Below are 22,245 nucleotides of genomic sequence, written 5' to 3'. Positions count from 1 at the left end.
TGTTTCCTCAAGGCTGCTTCCCTTTCTCCAGTCTATAGAGAGAAGTATGCAGCATGCTGCTTGCTCCTCTGTGTGCCAGGGGAAAGGCAGAACTTGCCAAGGCTCTCTGTGTTTTTACCTTCAGGGAGAATGTTGCTCATGCTCAGGACAGTCATCAGGTTGTTAACGTCACTGTTGATGCTCTGGGCGACTCCAGGGTACTGCAGGACAGAATGGGAGAGGGCAGTGTTGATACCTAAATGACCTAAGCTGTATAGAGCAAGATAAAAACTTCCAGCTCAACATCCTCCCACCACACAGCCACCTACAAGTGAGCCAGGCTCTATCTGCACCACCTCTAAATGGACTGCCCAGGGAGGTGGTGGAGTCACCGTCCCTGGAGGTGTTTAACTGGGTGTGGCACTTGGTGACATAGTCTGGTTGAGGTGGTGGTGTTAGGCCATAGGCTGGACTTGATGATCTCTGAGGCTGGAACAGACCTCTATAATTCTGTGATTCTGTAAAAGCTTACCCCTCCTCTAAAAGGTTATTTACAGCCCAGCATCTAAAATGGGACAGACATCATGCTAAGGTGTAGCTCCTTGCAAGCAGAAGGGCTCCTTCAGGTCCTTTGACAAGGACTCTTCCAGCACATGAAAGGTCACTGTCATTGCTCAACAGTCACTGCCTGCTCATCACTTAAAACTTCTTTAACCTTTGGGCTGTGGCCAGAAAAGGGGCAAGTGGCATGTGCACATCCCAGGGATGGGGCTGCTCAGGTAGGGCCCTAAAAGCACAGGCAGTCTTTCACCACCACTATCCCCACACTGCAGTGATCTACCTAGGAGGTGTCTTCCACTTGTGTGGAGTCAGAGACTGTCTCGAGCTACACAGCCTAGCACTAGGTAAGGACTCACTGGGCCCACACTTTCACTTGCATAAAGGCCTGTATGTGTCTAGCAGCAAGCATGCTCATACTGCTCCCCTGCCCTCCTGTGGGGCACAGGAAAGTGCTAAGGCTGGTCTGAAGCTCACCTGGATTTTCATGGCAACTTCTTTCCCATTTTTCAAGCGTGCCAGGTGAACCTGACCAATTGAAGCAGCAGCAAAGGGACGTTCTTCAAAGGACTCCAGTTTGTCCCTCCAGTTGGGGCCAAGATCATTGTTCAGGGTTTTCTACAAACAAACAAACAAAGGCATCAGGATGTGGGAATAAAAGGTTTAGGATTTTCACTAGGGGAAATCCCACTCCTCTGAGGTGCCTCTCGCAGCTTGCAGTAGTTGTGAGTACCTACACCCTGCTTTCTAGACTGTCCTCCCTCCCACACCATCACAAGGGAGGGTCCAGCCAGCAGTGCTGCCCAACACTAAGCAGATGCTGATCAGATCTATGTGAGGCTCTGTGCTGTGGCCTAAAGGACAGTGATCTTGAGCGCAAACACTACTGCCCTCAGGATACTCAGTCCCCTTTTTGGTGCCACTTGTCATCCTCCAGAAAATGAGCATGGAGTTTGGATATTTCTCTTCCTCCCTCTTACTGCCCAACTGAAGAGAAGCAATCCAGGCACGCAAGAGTGACTCTCTTGAAGGCAATACTGACAATTAAACATCACAACCTGCTTTAACAGCCTTTTTGCTAGGCTGCCAGCTCTGGCTCTGCTCAGTGTCATTCAGATGCAGCGCTGGCAATTCCTTTTGTGTCAGCTGAATCCACAGAGGGAAGCAGGGACAGAAAATCGAGTTTGCCATGTTCTGGCTCTCCTGGATGGTGGGTTGGCTTTAAGCAGAAAAGGATGGACAAGGTTGCTGTTCATTTCTCATCAGAATAAAAGCTGCTTCTAGGCATTTCCAGACACTGGCTTAACAGCCATAAGATGAGAGAATGGAAACAGAAGAGGAGGCTACATTCAACAAGACCCTATAATTGTATCTGTATGCAACACCTTGTTCCATCAGCACAGACTTGGGACATCAAAACAAACCAAAACACACTTTTACCTCTGTCTAGAGCTAAGTTTCAGTGCTTTGGAGGCAAAAGGCAGCACATAAATGAATCTGAAGCTACCCCACCTGAAGCTATGCAACATTTAGTGAAAGAACAATCCCTACCGATCTCCCTTACTGGGGTATGCCACAGGTGATGTTTCCTCTTACTGTCCCCTCCTCCCCCATAAGCAGGAAGGGATGTTCCTCACCATCATCTGCTTTATGGGCATGAAGTCAGCACTCTGACGGACACGCTCGAAAATCCGCTGCAGGTGGGGGTTGATGAAGGCATCATCTGCCAAGGGAAGAGCACACAGCACTGCATTCTCTGCTTCTCCAGCACACAAACAGCAGGCACCTGCACACAGACAAGCCAAGCTCTCCCGCCCCCAGGCATGCCCCAGCGAAGGCTTCTGAAATCATTCTACTTTGCAAACTCCCCATATCCAAAACCAGCACCAGAGGTGCTGTACTCTAGCTTATACCTGCTGTTCCTTGTCCTATCACTGGGCACCACCAAGAAGAAGCCTTTTATTGTGCTACTGGTGCCCAGGACTTCTCTTTCTCTCTTCCAATCATTTCTAAAGGTGTGATGCCTCCTGTTCACAAATTCCCACTGAAGCCATGAGCAGCATTAGAAAGTACTACCAAACCCTCACTGGAGTGAGTAGGAGTTCAAGAGGAGGTCCCATTACGTCCCTTCAAGTCAGGGATCAAAAGGATTTGCAGGAGCAGAGAGTGAAACTACAGTTGTGACACTAGAGCCCTGCCAGAAGGCCAGACATGGCACTGGTGTGTGCATTCCAGGCACTGACAGAAGCTTCTGCTCTGTCACCAAGGGGATCATCAAACAGGGCTGTACAGCCTGGAGAAGAGAAGGCTGAAGAAGAGCTCCATTTCACAACTGTCCCTCAGCAAAGTTACCAGGGGCCTATGTTCTCACCAGGTACTGCAGCACTCCACACATTTGTCTCCAGTCAAGTGAGGGTTGGGCAGCACCACTGAAGTTGCTGAAGGCCTTGCATGTTCTTGATACCAAAGTGAAGTCAATCAGTAAGCGTGTGACACTCTTGCCGGAGCTCAGTAACATTAGGAAGCAGCAGGCAAGTGACAAAAATCCAGGGCATTTCTGCTCCTTAGATCTGGTTTTTCACAGCTATTCCCTCTTTACTCACATCCAAGCCCAGGGCAGCTGTGCCCAGGCTCTGAGCACACATCAGGTGCAATGCAATAGTGCCTTTAGAATTTAATTAGACCCAGGTTAACTTCAGAGCTGATGTCCAGACACAGCTCATACCCACCCCTCCTTCCTGAGATGCTGGCCATAGAAAGCAAGGAGCCCAAGAGCTCCTTCTGGATCTGCACTCTGAACCATCAGTCTTTGGCACCTGGCACTTTTAAAAGGGTGATAAAGGCAGGATCTGTGTGGCAGTTTGATGCCACAGCTGCTGTCACCCCCTCTGCTTTGTTAAGTGTTGCCATCAGGCTGGCACACACCTAAAATAAGTGACTGGCAAATGAAAAATGATGGAATGCCACAGTCAGGCCTTTGTGGAACAGGGAGCTGCTCTTGCTGTATTGGCTAGCCCAGGTCATTTAAAACAGGGCTAGATCCAGCCTCGCCAGCCAACATCTACAACAACACAAGGAGAAACACAAGCCAAGCAAGCTGAGCCCTTCAAACACTCAGACACTGACTCAGTTTCAGCGACATCTCCAAAGCTATTTCCAGACAAGGGTAACATCTATTTTTGGCCGGTCCTTTCCTTCCCTAAGAAGTTGGGCAGGAAGCAAAGTGGACAGGTCCAGATAAGGTTTGAATTCAGCACACCTGCTATCTCCCAGGACTGTAACAGTTCACTACAGACATGGATGCCACTTCATGCCTTCCCCTGTGGTCACTGGCTTCAGAGCTTGATGGAATATCACTTTGAATTCTCCTCAAGTTTAAAAGAGGTGTTCTATTATCAGCTGTTGTGGACTTCCAAGCAAAGCTTCAGTGCCAACAATGCACGTAGACCACAATCAGATTGCTGTAATGGGAGAAGGCTGTGGATATAACCTTGACCACTTTTGGTCAACAAAGAATGGAACCATGTTCTTCATAGAATCATGGAATGGTTTAGATTGGAAGGGACCTCAGAGATCCTCTACCCCAACCTCGGTGCCACGGGCAGCGACACCTCTCAACTAGACTCAGCTGCACAAGGCCTCATCCAACCTGGCCTTGAACATCTCTAGGGAGGAGACATCCACAACCTCCCTGGGCAGCCTATTCCAAAATCTCATCACCCACATAATGAAGAATTTCTTCTTCCAAAGTCTCATCACCCACATAATGAAGAACTTCTTCCTCAGCTCCAGTCTAACCCTGCTCTCCCTCAGCTTCAAACTATTCCCCCTTGTCCTGTCACTGGACACCCTCAAGAAAAGTCCCTCTGCTGCCTTCCTGTAGGATCCCTCCAGCTCTTCCAAAGCACCTCTAAGGTCTCCCTTGGGTCTTCTCTAGGCTGAACAACCCCAGCTCCCTCAGTCTGTTCTCTTAGCAGAGATGCTCCAGCCCCTGGATCGTCTCTGTGGCCCTCCTCTGGACTCACTCCAACAGCTCTGTGTCCTTCTTATGCTGGACATCACAACTGGATGCAGTATTCAAGGTGGGGTCTCATGAGAGCAGAGCAGAGCAGAATCCCCACTCTTGACACTGTCCTTTTCCTTTCTAGCAGGGACACCTGCATGTAGAGCAGGGGTCGCCATTAGGAGAGGTATCCCTGCCAGGAGAAGTGTCCCTTCCATGAGAGGTGTCCCTGCTAAATGCATGCTTCCCAACAACTGCTTTTAATACAGGCATTACAATTCACACAGACAGTGTCACTATTTTCAGCCAGTTCCAACCAGTTGTGTGCCTGACATGGCAGGGACATTGGGAACGTGGTGGTACCTAGTGCATACCTCCAGTGATTTCATACTGGGATTAGACTGAACTCAATCAAACATGTCTCCACCACTGCTCTCAGATGGGAAAGCCACTTGTCTGGTCTCTTCACACTCACTTGACATTGACTGACTCCAGACAGCTGACCATATAGCACAAGAAGCCAATGGCCCAACGTTTCAGCACTAAGGAGAGCTGAGGACCTCTCTTACCTTGAATGCTTAACATCTGTCCCAGCTTCAGTGCTGCTCCCCGGACCTTGCACAAGGTTCTCACAATTCGTTCTGCGTTGGCCTCTGACAGGAATGGGCTGGAATCCATCACTGCTTTCTTTCCTGTGGATGAGGAGAGAAAGCACATGGGTGAACACCATCCTTACCTCATCATGCTCACTTCATTCTGCTAGCCCACATTCAACAGGAGATATGCCCAGAAAATCATAAAATCCTAGAATTGTTAGGGTTGGAAGGGACCTCAAGGATCATCCAGTTCCAATGTGAGAATTCCCAGAGACTGAGCAGGTCAAGCTGCTTTTCCACTCACTGGAAAAGCTGGCTCTGGAGAATGGACTGCTTGGAGCCATTTAACAGCTCTGACTTTCAGCAATCCCACCTCTACTGTCCCAGCAGGAAAACTCTGTGGTTTTAGCAGTGATGAGGTAAATAATCCCTTGTGTGAGCTCCATGGGACACACAGGAGCTAGGGAAAGTACTGAGGCAAAGCTTTACTTCCTTCACACCACTGGCACACAGAAACATCCTGCTCCGAGTCTGCGGCAGGATAAAGGACTTAAAGGACTTGGTTAATGATTGAAGTCACCTCCAGCAGCCAATGAACCCTGACAGTATTACAAGTCTTATCAGAGAAAGAGCCAGATACAGGCACTCCCCACCCCCTTTGTCCTGGCATGCTTCTCATTGAAGTCAAGCCCACAAGGCCAGTAGCTGAGCACCAGGCGGCATGTGCTCAGCCGTTGCTTTTTTGTGTACTTTGCTAAAAGGAAACACGAGCAAGGAATGACCTGGAAACAAGAGTCAAAAGCAGGGTTAGGTAAATGGCACGGGGAGGGAGAACAGAGACACACTTCCAAGGCTAGGTGCAAAGGAAGTAGGGATAAAACCCAGCACAAGTTCATGAAGAAATATGCTGATTTTCAGTAAGTTAACATTTTTTTCCCTAAAAATGGCTGGCACCTTTTGATGTACAAATTATTACTTCCCCATCTTAAGATCACAAAGTTGTTGCTGTTGTAGTTTGGGTTTATTGTTTGGTTTTAACCTACTTCATCAGGGAAAGGGGAAAAAAATGTCAATAGAAGCGGGAGGTGTCCCTATTGGAACTAGATGATCTGTAAAGTCCCTTCCAACCCAAACCATTCTGTGAGTAAAACCCTCCTCCAGAAACAAAACAAACCAACAAAACCCCCTCCTGCACCTATTCACAGGAATTGATAGTGGAAAGAATTTATGTCCAGGACATCAGGCTTGGATGGAGAAGGGAGAAAATTCACAAACTCTCACACCAGATTTTTTTATTCTAGGATAAATCCCTTAAGAAGTTGATCATGGAAATAAGAGAGAAACCAGGTAGAGAGAGGGGAAAGGCCCTGTAGCTACTAAGCAAGGATGGGGAATCTGAGCAGGAAAAGGCAGATCAGCGCTAGCAGAGTTGCTAGAGAACATGCAGGGGTGTAGACATTTGTGGTCCCTCTATTTGGTAAGAGCAACTGAAGGGAACAGTTCAAGCCATGCTATTAGGATCACCTGTAGCTCAGGAGTTTCTAGCTTGTCGTTGTGTGACTCAAGGACCAGTTTTTCTAGCTCCATTTGAAAGGTGGAGACACTTCCATTTGCACTGACTGGACAAGAAGAGGGTAACCAAGAGAAGACAACTTTCCTCTCACTCCTGGATGTCAGTGAGCATGAAATTCTTCAGCATGCCTTTGGGCATACACACATCTCACTTGCTGATGTCTGAAGTGCCAAACAGTTAATACTGCAGCAGTGGAGAGAGAAAAGACATCTTCCACCAGCTTCTAGAGAACAGGACAACAGGTCATCCTCAAGAGAGACAGGTCTCAGCCTGTGCTTATGGTGCTACCAGCCAGAAAAGCTGGACACAAATGACTCCAGCTGAAATTGTGAAAGAGGTGCAGAGGTATTTTTTTAAAGAAATGTAGAGGGGACCCTAAATCAAGAGATTTCCTCCAGGAAGAGCTAAGGCTGCCAATGCCAGGAAAGAAAAATCATATCAGTAAGAAAATGGGATCTTGGACTCAAAACTGCCATGCATTTCTGCAGCAGCAGAGCCCAAGAAGGCAGTTGTCATTTAAGGAGCCTTACCCACAGTTGTAAAATCCTGTAAAAAACACATCTGAGGACACTAATAAGAGGCTGTACCTGATTCACCTGGAGACTCTCCTGTGGTCTTGGCCTAAAAAGCCCCAAGAGAGCACGAGGGCTGAAAGAGACTTTGACTTCTGCCTCAGCTCAGTATTCACTGCTCTCAGTTTGTAACTCCCATGCCTAGCACTGAAATTGGCAGCCCTCTGCCTTATTCTTTAATCAAGGTTTCTTACTCTTTACAAAGCAAGCTGCAGAGACAACTTCTGGCACCAAGTTGTAATTAGAGGGCAAAATAATCATGTCACTAGCAAGAATAAAAAGGTGCAATTCCTTTACTGCAAGGAAAAAGTGTTTGTTGCCCTCTGAAGGATCCTTCCTCCTGCTGTGAGGAAGAGCAACAAAGCTCATGTTATTCCCTCAAATTTCACAGACCTGCAAGCTCATGTTTTCACTCTGGGGTGTGCCCAATTAGAAAGTAATCTGGCAAGCAGACAAATACCAACAGTTGTGCAATTTCTCCTCTGTTACAAGCAAAGCAAAGCATCAGCTTCCAAGAGGTATGAACAATCTGTCAAGGATTCTTGACAGGAGTGGCCACATTTGCCTGAATGCATGCTTTTAAATCAGAGCAAAGAAATGCACTTAGCCTCAAACACCTCAGGTCTTGGAGAAAAACAACGACTGCCAGCCAAATATCCTTTCTTCTCTGCTGGGCTACCCTGCATTTGCAGGGGGAATGGTTTGAGCCTGAGGAAGAGTAGGCTTAGACTGGATCTTAGGAAGAAGTTCTTCAGTAAGAGGGTGGTGAGATTCTGGAACAGGTCGACCAGAGAGGTCATGGGTACTTCCTCTGGGGGTGTTCAAGGCCAAGCTGGATGAGGCCTTGAGCAGCCAAATCTAGTTGAGAGGCATCCCTGCCCATGGCAGGGAGGTTGGAGCAGAAGATCTCTAAGGTCCCTTCCAATCTGAGCCATCCTAGATTTCTAAGATTCCCTTCTCTTCTTGGAACCTTCTCTTCTCCAGACTAAACAGCCCCAAGTCTCTCATAGGACAGCTGTTCAAGTTCCCCCATCAAACCTATAGCTCTCTGTTGGACTCCTTCCAGTGGATCCCTGTCTCTCTTGTACTGGAGAGCCCAGAACTGGACAGTTTTCCAGGTGTGGTCTCTCCAACGGGGAGAAGAAAGAAAGGGGGGGAAAATAATATATGAATAAATATTGGAAATAAGGAATTGCCACTGAACATATCCAGAAAGTCTCTCTTTGCAGAGAGCAGCCATCCTTGGAGTCCCTGCTAGGTAGAGCATCCTTCCGTTTCAGAGCACAACCACTTAAAGACTGGAAGTGGAGAAGGATTATGTTATAAGTAAAACTACCCACGTTCCCCTGTTATCCTGACTGCCTCACCAGCTCAGCTTTCAAAACAATACAGTCTTCCCACTCTGCCTGAGAAATAGATAAAAATAAGGGGGAAAAAAATCATACTAATTAAGAATGAGAACACAGAAGGGGCTTACCACTGCGTTCCTCAGGTCTAAGGCTCTTCTTTGCAACTTCTGCCAACGCTCCAATGCCAAGGCCAACAGCTAGTCCTTTAAAAATAAGAAGGAAAAAGACCCAGGTCAGAGCTTTAAACCCTCTGAACCACATACACAAGCATTTTTGTAATCAGCCTCAAGCCACACTGTCAAATGCACAGGAGCAAAACAGCTTGATGAGAACATCCTGGCTTTTGCAACACAAAGTCACCCTAGAAGTAGTCTCAAAGCAAGAGCTCTGTCCTGCCAGCATGACAGCTGGAGAAGGGCAAGAACAAAAAACAGATGACACAGAGATAGGTCTGGGGATGCTGCCCATAAACAATCATTTCTTCCTTGCTCTCCTTTCCTGGGTTTGGTTTGGGAGGCAGGTTTGGTGGATTGGGGTTTTTGGTTTGGGTGTTTTTGTTTGTTTGGGTTCTTTTTAAAGTGAGGTCAGGAGAAGAGAGGCAGTTAGTTCCATTTCCCCTTGAAGCAGGAGTCAGCCTTTCCACAGGCAACAGCCCTGGATGTTGAGTGCTGGAGTGTACAACCACAGCAGTGGAACTCAAAGTTCATAGAAAATTTGGTCACCTGCCACTTCATGCCCACCAGCTGTCAGCAAGAAGCCAGAGATAAATTTGGAAGACGACAACCAAGTGTGAAGTGACACTTCGGGTAGAAATCAAGGCTGGATTACAATGGAGACTTGTATGCTACTCGAGCTTAAAAACACTGAAGTCAAGTGAGTTTTTCAGTGGTCCTTGTTACTGCAAAAAGCAGATCAGGAATCCTGCTTCCCTTTACAGAACACTAAGAATGCTGAGAAGCCAGCACCTGCAATGAACTCTGGCCAGTATTAAACCCTGATGTTATCACAAAACCCACTTGCTGTTTATTCCTGTACTGCATGGAATGTCTCTGCCCCCAGCTCCTCCTACTCTGACACAGAGACACAAAGAGGAAGAACACAGTGGTGTTGATCTGAATTACATCTGAGAGGCGCTTTTTCTGTCTTCTGGCATCTGTAACACTTGGATGTCTATTTTGCACACATGCTTCCCCATCAGATTTTGTGGGAGAGAACTACAAGAGCCTTACATGCTGCTTGAGGGAAACCGTTCACAACCTATCATCTCAAAACATTACAGTCACAACAAAAACACAGTGAGGCTGCTCATCTGATGATTAAGCTAAGTAAGACTGGCTATGATCACCTTTTCCCTTTGCAACACTGTGATAATTCCCTTTTTCTCAGAAACATACTTAGTCTTGGATATAAGACATTAGATAAGCATTATCTGTTAATATTACTGAAGACATTTAGCTGCTTTTTAACACACTAAGTCCCATTCTGCCAAGAAAATTCACATGGGCTTCAGTTAGCTTCACCTTGCAAGCTCAGGCTTTCACACAATGGTTTAGTTTGGAAGGGACCTGAAAGATCTTCTAGTTCCAACCCCCTGCCACGGGCAGGTGCACCTTCCACTAGCCCAGGTTGCTCAAAGCCTCATCCGGCCTGGCCTTGAACACCTCTAAGGAGGAGGCATCCATGATCTGTTCCACTTGCCAGCCTTCCTGGGAGAGAATGGCTTATAAGTGATGGCTAAGTAAATAAAACCTTGACAACTATCATCTCCCTACCCTCATAAATCAATACCAAAAAAAGATCTGGTTTATATTTAACCACTGTTCAGAAAAGCAGCAAGGACAAGTTTGGGAAAACAACTAATTAAAGTAACAGCTGCTCCAGCTGCCTATGCTGGACAGTAACAGTAAAGACAGTAGGGACTAGAAGGAGTTTCCTCAGCAAAGGCAAATCAAATAGGCAGGACCAGAGCACTTGTACAGACTGGAGATCTACTTGCACCTCACTCTCTCCCTCTTGTTGAAACAGCACAGCCCAGTATGGAGATCTGCAGTTCTGCTGTGTGCTCCCAAATCATCTGCCCTGCCCTCTGAAGAATGACTTTGTTTTCCAACAGGCACACAAAAACTAAACTCCAGGGACACATCAGCCTGCCATCTGAACACAAACAATAACGCATGCCAGCTCTGCAGCTCTTGTTTACAGGCAGCTCCCAGAATGCACCTGAAAGCTCTGTTTATGTGGGGAGCTTTTTTTCTTTTGCTGTGCTATCGTAGAGCAGTTATGATAAAAGAGTAGACAGAAGATGGGATTCAAAGTACAACTTCATTCTGACTGAAGGCTTTGGCCTGTAAGGAAAAAGCTCTGAGCTAGCCAGCTTTTTGTGGGAAGCACTTTCTCATTAGCAAGTTGAACCAGAGATCACAGGATCACAGGATGTTAGGGAGGACCTCCAGAGATCTTTGAGTCCAACTCCCCTGCCAGAGCAGGACCATAGAATCTAGCACAAGAACACATCCAGATGGGTCTTGAAAGTCTCCAGCGAAGAAGGCTCCACAGCCTTTCTGGGGACCCTGTTCCAGTGCTCTGTGACCCTCACAGTGAAGAAGTTCCTCCTCACATTGAGGTGGAACCTCCTGTACTACAGTTTATATCCATTGCCCCTTGTCTTACCACAGGGAGCAACTGAGCAGAGCCTGTCCCCTCCCTCTTGACACTCAGCGCTCAGTTATTTATAAACATTTATTAAATCCCCTCTCAGTCTTCCCTTCTCCAGACTAACCAGTTCCCAGGTTTCTCAGTTTCTCATAGGGCACATGCTCCAGTCTCTTAATCATCCTGGTAGCTCTCTGTTGGACTCTCTCCAGCAGATCCCTGTCTCTCTTGAACAGAACCAACTCCAGCTTCATCAGGAGCACTGCCACAGCCAGTCGTTAGTCACTGTGCATTCCTATGTGACCTGCCCTAGGGGATCCTGCTCTGGCAATGGGGGTGGACTCAATGATCTCCAGTAGTCCTTTTCAACCCCTACCATTCTGTGATTCTAATGTGGAAGCCTAGTGAGTGCAGATGTGGGAGTGCAAACTGACCTCCGAAGTTGGCGAGCCGTCCGATCCGTGTGACAGGAACCTTCCTCTCCCGGGCTCTCTCGCTGAGCTGCAGCAGAAAGAGGAGGAGGGGAAAAGGAAAATCAACCAAAAAGAAATCCACAAAGCAACTGGGCTTCAGCCAGATAGCTCCATAAAAGGGAACAGCAGAAGAGGAAGAAATGAGAGAAACCAAGGAGAAGGTGAGTAAGGCCAATCCAGAATAGAAACCACAGTACTGAGAAAAAAAACAAGTATCACATACCATCTGTTTATAGGGTTTCTGTCCTGAACCTGGTTTAGCCTGTCTGGCTTTATCAATATCTTCAGCTGTTAATCCACCAACAGAGGAATGGTCTTGGTGAAAAGCCCTATTTTGTCCAAAGGTAGCAGCAAAAGGATTTCCAGGGTCCCTGAAGCCTCTGAATAACCTCGCATCCATTTTGGGAGGAGAAGATTTCTGATCCATGTCAGAATCTCCAGCATCACCAGTACTTTTAAAAGGTCCATTTGTAGTGTAAGAGTAAGCAGGGCCTTCACTGCTGTGTTGGTGAAGCTTGCCAGGGGAAGTGGAGAAGTCCATTGGAGCATCAGATCGCTCTTGGGCTGAGAACTCATAGTCCTTCCCAAAATCTTCCCAAAACTTATCACTGAGATCAGCCAAGTTCTCCTGCTGTTTGCCTAAATCCTGCAAACAATAACAGAAAGACTTTCAGAAAAGAACTTTAAATCTTACAGGGACAATGAAGAGAGACTGTTTACAAAGGCCTGCAGTGATAGACAAGGGGCAATGGCTTCAAAGAGCAGATTTAGATTGGATGTTAGGAACAAGTGCTGCACCATGAGGGTAGTGGAACACTGGAACAGGTTGCCCAGGGAGGTGGTTGGGGCCCCATCCCTGGAGATATTCAAGGTGAGGCTTGACAGGGCTCTGGGCAACCTGATCTAGTCAGGGATGTCCCTGCTTACTGCAAAGGGGGTTGGACTAGATGACCTTTGGAGGTCCCTTTCAACCCAGCCCATTCTGTGATTCTGTGATCCACTCCCTACCCATCTGTGGTCATGGGAGATGGGCATGCAGCTAGGCTGTTACTTCTCTGCACTAAGTGATCTGTAGAGACTCAGGCACGGCAGACATTCACAGTAAAGCAAAAGGAATTCCTAGTCACTCTCATAACGAAACTAAAAACTTAGCTGGAAGTAAAGTAAAGCTTCAGCCTGGCCTGTGAAGAGGTTTGCTTACCTGCACTTTGCCCAAGGCAGAACTCAACTGCTCTTCAACAGTGGCCTGGACAGTCTTTGCAATGGTAACTGCATCACCTCCAAGGAAAACCTGCCGAAGCTGACCCGCTTGGGTTTCCACGATCGCTTTACTCAGCTTTGTGAAGCCTCTGATGACCATGATGGCATCACCTGCCATGGCTGATGTCTTTCTGTGCTGAAAGATGACAGGAGACGAAAGAAATTAAAAAATATGTCATAAGGTCATAAGGGAATAACTTTGCAACTGGTTTCAAGTCACCTAAGAGCCAGGTGCATATCCCAGACAATCGCTTTCCACTTTGGCAACCAGCCACCGTGGGAACTTGTTTGCAGCTCAGACAGGACACAGGCCAGCTTGAGTGACAGCTGGTTAGCTGACCTTACCAGCCACAGTGACAGCTCTCCTAGGATAATATTAGGATAATGTTCCAGGACACACAAATACTCAAGCAAAGACAGGCAGAAGTCAGTAACACTGCAGTGTCACCGAATCAATGTTAGGGGTTGGAAGGGACCTCAAAAGCTCATCCAGTTCAACCCCCTGCCAGAGCAGGATCACCTATACCAGATCACACAGGAACACATCCGTGTGGGCTCCAGAGAGGGAGACTCCACAGCCTCCCTGGGCAGCCTGATCCAGTGTTCTGTCACCCTCACAGTGACAAAAACTTTCCTCAGAAGTGGTCTTGATTCCTTCCTGACACTTAAAAAGGATTAAAAGCATTAGCATTTGACTTTTAATTATTATCAGGCCCTGGAACATATTCTCAGTGCCCAATAGCACAGATGAAGTGCACTGACAACTGTCACATCCCATTCCTGCCCTGGAGCTATGCCTGCTCATTTTACACAGCTGAAGACCTTCACCTCCACGCCAATGAGCAAACTTTGCCTGTCCTCCAACGTAGTCTGCTCAGTCCTGGAAGTGTAGCTCACTCTGCTACTTTTAACTGGAAACTTAAGTAGCTCAGAACTCCCTAGCACAGCATTTGCAAAGCACTGCACTTGAGTGTTACATTTTCACTGGGGCTCCCTTTCTGTTCCAGACACACTCCCGCTCAGATTCCTACCAGTCTGTGCAATTTCAGTGTCTTAAACACAAACTGGATACTGCAGAGGATGCAGAACAGAGTCTCTCTGAGAAGAATGAGTTCCATCAACTCCTTTGTCTCAGCCTAGAACCAAGTTCAGGCTCAGGACCGTGACTCTCTTATATCACTGGAGTTCATGTAAAAAACAAAACAACAAAGAAAGAAAGAAAGAAGAAACTCACACAAAGGAACAAACCAAATACCTGAGCAAACCCCCAAACAAAAGCCAGAGCAAACCCCCAAACCAAACAAAAACCAGAGCAAAACCCCAAACCAAACAAAAACCAGAGCAAAATGCCAAACAGACAGACACTAAACCAAAACAAACAAAAAACCTGGCCAAAGTAAAGACAAAACAAACAGAAGTGCCACAACACAAACCCAGTAGTGCCCACGATGCCAAACCCCTTTTGCAAGGGAGATTTTCACCTGTTTATTTCACTCATCTCACAAATCTTTAAAGCAGAGCCACACTGACAGTTCTAGGGCTGGCTCAGTTGCATGTCCTTCCACCTCTACTGACACAGAATATGTGTGCTGGCACATGCACCTGGCACTAGATGCTGAGGTTCAACCTTACTGAGCTTTTTCAGTAATGATTTGGACACAAAACAAACAAGCAGTAGTGTAAGACCACATATTGGAGTTCTTTCCTGGGTAGGCACAGAGGCACCAATTCATTTTTAGAAGACAATCTGTCAACACCCACATAAATCAGCAAATTTGCTGATGATGCCAAACTGGGAGCAGTGGCTGACACCCTGTCAGGCTGTACTGCCATTCAGCAGGACTTGGACAGCTGGGCAAGAGGAAACCTAATGAAGCTCAGCTCCTGTACCTGGGCAGGAAAATCACCATGCACCAGTAGAGGTTAGGGGTTGACCTGCTAGAGAGTAGCTCTGCAAAGAAGGACCTTGGAGTCCTGGTTGATAATAAATTATCTATGGGATAGCAATGTGCCCTGGTGGCCAAAAAGGCCAAGGGTATATTTGGGTGCATTACGAGGAGTGTGGCCAGCAGGTCAAGGGAGGTTCTTTTCCCTCTCTACTCAGCACTACATCTGGAATACTGTGTCCAGTTCTGAGCTCCCCAGTTCAACAGAACAGGGAACTACTGGGGAGAGAACAACGGAGAGATAGGAGGAGGAGGATGATGATGATGATGATGATGATGATGATGATGATGATGATGATGATGATGATGATGATGATGATGATGAAGGAACTGTAGCATCTGTCTGATGAGGGAAGGCTGAGAGACCTGGAGATGTTTAGTCTGGAGAAGAGAAGGCTGAGAGATCTGATCAATGTCTACAAATATCTGCAGTGTGGCTGTCAGGAGGATGGAGCCAGGCTCTTTTCAGTGACATCCAGTGACAGGATGAGGGGCAATGGACTCAAACTCAACCACAGGAAATTCCCTCTCAACATAGAGAAAAACTTCCTTACTGTGAGGGTGCTGGAGCGCTGGAGCAGGCTACCCAGAGAGATTGTGGAGTCTCCTTCTCTGGAGACATTCAAAACCTACCTGGATGTGTTCCCGTGTAACCTACCCTAAGTGATCCTGCTTTGGCAGGGGGCTTGGACTCTATGACCTCTGGAGGTCCTTTGCAACTCCCAGCATTCTGTGATTCCATAATTCATACTATATGTATGTATAAACCTCACTATATTGAAGTCCTACCAGGGATCCTGTGTCAACAGCACTCAGAACTTTACATCCTGCTGCACAAACAAATCCATCCCATCACCTCCTCAGGAAATACAAAACCCTATCCAAAACCATGTCTGCCGTACCAGTCATGCTGGAGAGGTATGGAATGCTAGAGTTTAGTTTCTGGATAAACAAACAATTTTACTGCAGTCTCACAGGAGATGCACTCATCAAAATCAGGAGCAAGGTAACCAGGAGTGAGTATTATGGGTTATAGAATCAACCAGGTTGGAAAAGACCTCAGAGATCATCAAGTCCAATCTATTAACCAACACCTAACACCTCCTGACAACCAAACCATGGCTCCAAGTGCCACCTCCAATCCTCTTTTGAAGACCTCCAGGGACAGTGACTCCACCACCTCCCTGGGCAACCCATTCCAATGGACAATTACTCCTTCTGGGAAGAACTTTCTCCTCACCTCCAGCCTAAACTTCCCCTGGCGCAGCTTGAGACACATGGATCACATGTTTTAAGTACAGTTGTTAGAAGGACAACCAAATGCCTGCAAATAATTAGGCATAATAAGTTAGCTGTAACAGGTTGCCCAGGGAGGTTGTGGATGCCTCCTCCCTGAAGGTGTTCAAAGCCAGGTTGGATGAAGCCTTGATCAGCCTGGTCTAGAGGAAGGTGTTCCTGCCCATGGCAGTGGGGCTAGAACGAGATGATCTTTAAGGTCCCTTCCAACCCAAACCATTCTCTGAATCTCCGAAATGCTACCCCTGGAATCTTTCCAGGGTGAAATCACTGCAATTTGGTTTAATGTTGCATAATACACTGTTAAATTTGAAAGCTGCCTGCCACGTAAGGAAAGGCACTCTGTCAACAGGAGGTGGTTTCTTCCCCACACATCTTCACACTGGAAATTTCCACATGGATCTCACTCAAAGCGTTTGCAGGCAGTCCCTGCCATTCAAAAGGCAGGCAAAGAAACCAGCCAACAACACAATGCTGTCCTAGCTGAAATCAGTTCAAAGGTTGCCACGACTTAAGAAATAAGTGCTTTTGTAGTCACGAGTGTTAGAAGCACAGCAAAGCTTGAATGAGAGAACTTCACCCCCCTCTCCCAAGAAGGGCAAGGAAAGACAAAGCAGTACAGATCAGAGCACACTCAGACAACAACATATATTTTTAACAGGGATTCTTTTAATGCCATATCCCCCTTTCACCCCAAAAGAGCTGAAGGACTTCCCTGGAAGTGACAGTTATGAGACACTAAATCTGCATTTAAAAATAAATGAAAATCAATCTTCCAGCAAAGTTTCTGGGATGCAACCACGAACGGAGAACAGACATTGCACAACCTGCACTGCCTGACTAAGGAAATAAGTGAACTGTCCTTTATGGGTCTGGCTATAAAAGACAGCACTGGGCACATGGCTGCCAATACCTTTCTCACTTCCATGCTATTGCCTCCACTTTCCTCTGCACAGCAGTGCTAAGCGCCCAGGTATCGTGCAAGTGGTATTGTTTCTTAGCTCAGAAGCAGCAGCAACAGACCCCGATGCTGCGCTGCTAAAGGTCAGGCTGTTCTAACAGAGCATTTATCCCAGCACCTTGCTGGAACACAGGTCTCTGGGTAGGAAATACAAAGCCTACAGGACTTGCTCTTTCCAATGATCTGAAAGATTCTCCACAGGAAGCTCACAGACCCGAATGGAAAAGGCAGGACAAGCACATGGCTCAATAAGGACTTCAGAAGTCAAACCCAAGGAGAGTCACCAACAAATAAAAGGCAGAAAAAGAGGAATGCATTTTCAGACACAAGACCATATTCCTGTTTTTTAACAGAATTATGTCTCATCTCCTTCAGGTTCCTCATCTTTTGTACATGAAGTTCTTACCTTCAACAATGTGTGGTCAGAAAAAGACAGAGGAAACCAAAACAACTATACTGCACTAGCTATTAGGAGAAGAAAATGTTCAGATAGTGTTTGTACTCATCATCAAGCAACAAGGTGGGAGCTACTCAGTGCAATGTGCATTGGAGGCATTTTCCTCAAGTGGAAAATATCCCAGGTTGTCTCCCTACACTGAGCAGGATACATAGGTTAATTATTCTGTGAAGGACACGGAAAGCAAGGACTAACAAGATTAGCACAACCAGAAGGGGAAAGCATGAAAGAAAATATATGCTAGATAATCAAGAAGGGAAGACTACACACACAAAAAAAAAAAGGGAAAAATCACCTTTTTTCCTCAATGAAAAAGCAATAAGCACAAGCAAGGACAAGAGACATGAAGACTGACAGAGAGAGAGAAGTCTCCCGAGAAGACTGGTACCTATCCCCAGCAATAGGCGTGAGTTAACACCCAGCGCAGACAGCAGGCAGGAGGCTGTTCCCTCTCTGTGGCAAGTTCTAAATCAACAAAGATTGCAAGCAAGCTCTATCAAAAACAGATTTAAAGAGTGGTTTCAAAGAGAATTGGTCCAAGTGTCCAAAGTCTGCATCTCCTGAGGACTTGTGATCCTGCACAAGCAAAGCCAGGCAGTGCCAACAGGGAGTGCGGAGAAGTGGGTCATGCCTATGCTAGCTGTCCCAGAGTGCCTGCTGACCTGGATTGAAGGGGGCCAAGAAGTGTCAGCCAAGCTATTTTCCATGAACAGGCAGTGTCACAGTTTTTGCTTAGTAAACTTCTCATAGCTGAATGGATCTCTGGAAAACACCCACACCTTCTAGCATGAGAAGGCTAGAGCCAAGTCATGCTCAGACACCAGATGAGGTCCATACAGCTGGGCAGAGGGACTTGTAGAGGTTAGATGCTATACTGGTAGGTAAATTATCTCCTGACACCACACCAGATTTTGAATCCTGTTGTAATGACAAAGTTAAATCAATCCCTGGGATGCTCCTGTGTACTCCTATCTGCCTCACAAGCTACTATCCTCTAGTGACTAACTGCAACACATTTCTTCCCTTCCTCAATATGCCAGGCCACTGGGCTGAAGGTTTAAACAAACCTAGAAAGACACTCAGCCTATCAGGCCAATAATAAAGACACAAAGCCTCACAAGAAAGAACATTCTTGTATTTCTATAGTTTGCAAAACACATCTCTCCATTCATTCCCCTTCTTTTCCACATGCTAACCTGTGCACCCTTCTCCCCAGTGGGAAACAGTACGTCTACAGTTCCCACCTGCTAGGGTAGACATCAGGAAAAACATCTCTACCAAAAGGGTTCTCAAAGACTGGACAGACTGCCCAGGGAAGTGGCTGAATCCAGACCTGGATGTATTGAAAGCTGTCTAGATATGGTGTAATAATGACCCTGGTAGAGTAAGATAATGGTTTAACATGATGACCTTGAAGGTCTTTTCCAACCTTGGTGATTCTGTGTCTGTAGAGAGACACAGAGCAGCCTCTGACTCCATGTTCATTTTCCTAGATGGCTGTACAGTCAAAACCCTCACTCACATATCACAGAAGGTATACACATGTGTATACTCACACAAATATACACATATATATAAAACAGACCAAGTTTAAACACAAGGAGAATTCTAATAATATAGAAATACACCATGAATATTTGGGAAATGTTTCAGTGCATGTCACCACAGCCTCTTTCAATGTAAGGGAGTTACTTCGACCACCAACAGTTAATTCACTATCCACCCAAGAAAAGAGCTCAGTGATTTAAGGGAAAGAGAAACAGGGGGAAAATAAAACAAAAGAGAAACAGGGGGGGAATAACATAAGAGAAACAGAAAAAATAAACAGAAAAAAAAGTAAGAGAATCAGACAAACATTAAGACAAACAGCAAGAAAAAAGAGAAACAGAAAAAGAAAACAATAAATAGGAAAAAAACAAAGAGAAAGAAAACAGCATACCAAACCCCACCCCCATCAAGCAAAAAGCCCCACAGAAACATCAGCAGTTTCAGAGTAGCCCATATTCCCCCTCTCAGCTCTGCAGGAGTTTTAGTTGTCCTCAACTTTATCTCCAATTGTTCTTTTAAATGAATGAGACAAAAAAGAAAACTATGAGGCTGTCTAGGTAGTAAAGGCAGACAATTAAATATCATGCTTCCACAGGAAAAGCCAACAGTCTCTATGCCATCCCTATCACCCATTATCACAATCAGTTATCTCAGTTGCATCTAAACAAGGACTCTAAACCTCTGTGTTGTAGCCACCCACATCACTGGAGTGAGGGTGGCAACAGTGTGAAATAAAAGTAAACACCACAAACAAGATACAGATAAGCAGGTACCCAGCACATCTGTTCTGCAGCCTTAAACCAGACACAGACTACCTTCACAGTCAGTATGATTCATTAAGCTCTTCTGTAACTGGTCTTAATACAGAATACAGAATTAACCAGGTTGGAAAAGACCTCTGAGATCTTTGAGCCCAATCTATTACCCAACACCATCTAAGCAACTAAACCATGGCACTAAGTGCCTCATCCAGGCTCCTTTTAAACACCTCCAGTGATGGTGACTCCACCACCTCCCTGGGCAGCACATTCCAAGGGCCAATTTCTCTTTTCTCTTTCTGTGAAGAATTTCATCCTAACATCCAACCTAATCCTCCACTAGTGCAGCTTGAGATTGTGTCTTCTTGTTCTGTTGGTGTTTGCCTGGGAGAAGAGACCAGTCCCCACCTGGCTACAACCTCCCTTCAGGTAGCTGTAGAGAGAAATAAGGTCTCCCCTGAGCCTTCTCTTCTCCAGGCTAAACACCCCCAGCTCCCTGAGCCATTCCTTCTCTATCTTCTACAGACTTTTCTGTTTCTTCTCATGTGTGTCATCACACCAGCCCTTTCATGTGATCCTTTCACTTATGGCCTTTTTCCATTCCAAAACACACTTCCCCACCAGTTCCTTTGATACTAGATTTCCATGCTAGATTTTCATTAGCTGGATTCCTTGGGTTGCAACCAAATTCTAACCATGAAGGGTACAAAACAAACTGCATTTTAAAAGGAGAAACATGCCATCATCCTTTAAATCAAGGTGACAGGTAACTAGACAGATAACTAGACTTGCCTTTTATTATTCCCCCCTTCCCACAACTCCCCTAAACTGCAGCTCCAAAAGAAATACCTTTAAAGATCTGACCTACAGCAGAACTAAGGACTCCTATGTTCTAGTCCTGCCCTGTCGATTTGACGCAAGCCTCCATAAATTGAAGTCATCAAGTCATAGAATCATAGAATGGTTTAGGTTGGAAGGGGCCTTAAAGATCACATAGTTCCAATCCCCCCACCATGAGGGGTGCTCAAGGCCCCCACCAGGCCACTCAAGGCCTCATCCAACCTGGCCTTGGATACCTCCAGGGAGGGGGCATCCACAACCTCCCTGGCAACCTGCTCCAGTGTATCACCACCCTCACTGGAAATCATTTCTTCCTAATCTCCAATCTAAACCTGCCTTCCTCAAGCTTCAATCCATTCCCTCTCATCCTGTCACTACAAGTCCTTGTAAAAAGTCCCTCTCCAGTACTGGGAGGCCACTATGAGGTCTCTCCAGAGCTGCCTTCTCTCTAGGCTGAACACCTCCAGCTCTCTCAGCCTATCTTGATAGGGGAGGTTCTCCAGTCCCCTGATCATCTTTGTGGCCTCCTCTGGACCTGCTTCAACAGTTTGATGTCCTTCTTATGCTGGGGGAACCAGAACCGGTCTCTCAAAGCTGCTTTAAGACTGCCCTTGCACACCCTTGAGGGGCTGGCGGAACTCATTTACTTTCTAATCATTATAATAGCAGTACAGGCACTGATAAAAGTGGGCTGCTTGGCTGAGAAATGCATCTTTCCACCAACATTCAGATGGTTTGGCAGTTATTTTTGGTGAATGAGAGCTAGTTCAAAATCCAGCACAAACCATTTTCCCCATAAATGGCTTGAAACACAACATGAGAGTGGAAAAAGGCTATTTGGTCACTTTCAAAGCGAGCAGAGCCTGCTTTATTTTAGGCACAGATACATCAATACAACGGGAATGCTCGACTGACTGTGCTATTTACTGCTTTCTGGGGAATGTCTGGCAACAAGCAAAAGCATAGTCATAGCCCACATGCCTGGAATTAACAGTCTCCTTCTCCCCTGGCCACAGATCTAGAAACAATTCACTCCTAATTAAGATCCTAGTGGGAGCACGTTGCCTCATTACAGGCCACTTCCTGCAGCGCCTCCACACAATACCCCAATCAATCCTGTCCTGGGCACTTGGTTTCCTTTTACACCAAGGCAGATCCATCTTGATCGCTGGCATTTTAAGGCTACCACTCGCTCAATTCATTCATAGAATCACAGAATGGTTTGGGTTGGAATGGACCTTAAAGATCATGCAGTTTAAATCCCCCTGCCATGGGCAGGGACACCTTCCAGTAGCCCAAGTTGCTCAAGGCCTCGTTCAACCTGTCTTTAAACACCTCGAGGGAGGAGGCATACACAGCCTCCCTGGGCAACCCGTTCCAGTGTCTCACCATCCTCAATGTCAAGAATTTCTTCCTAATTTTTT

General features: G+C 46.4%; 1 protein-coding gene across 1 annotated transcript in view; it reads right to left on the bottom strand.

The window, feature by feature from the left end:
- LOC137448694 (atypical kinase COQ8A, mitochondrial-like) overlaps nt 1–22,245 on the bottom strand; it is a 38,121-nt gene that overhangs the window by 8,352 nt on the left and 7,524 nt on the right. Inside the window, exons 2-9 of the mRNA XM_068153462.1 lie at nt 12,957–13,151; nt 11,979–12,401; nt 11,717–11,783; nt 8,759–8,833; nt 5,110–5,232; nt 2,175–2,260; nt 1,015–1,155; nt 119–200 (exon numbers count right to left, since the gene is read on the bottom strand). Of these exons, the coding sequence (XP_068009563.1) occupies nt 119–200; nt 1,015–1,155; nt 2,175–2,260; nt 5,110–5,232; nt 8,759–8,833; nt 11,717–11,783; nt 11,979–12,401; nt 12,957–13,133 (1,174 nt within the window). The 5' untranslated portion in view covers nt 13,134–13,151. The remainder of the gene's footprint in view (nt 1–118; nt 201–1,014; nt 1,156–2,174; nt 2,261–5,109; nt 5,233–8,758; nt 8,834–11,716; nt 11,784–11,978; nt 12,402–12,956; nt 13,152–22,245) is intronic.

The sequence above is a fragment of the Melanerpes formicivorus genome, unplaced genomic scaffold (assembly GCF_026170545.1).
Source record: "Melanerpes formicivorus ecotype bairdi unplaced genomic scaffold, bMelFor1.0.p_v2 SCAF_26, whole genome shotgun sequence".
NCBI classification, from domain to species: Eukaryota; Metazoa; Chordata; class Aves; order Piciformes; family Picidae; genus Melanerpes; species Melanerpes formicivorus.
The sequence above is the reverse complement of the archived record's forward strand: the minus strand, read 5'-3'. Positions and strand labels throughout refer to the sequence as shown.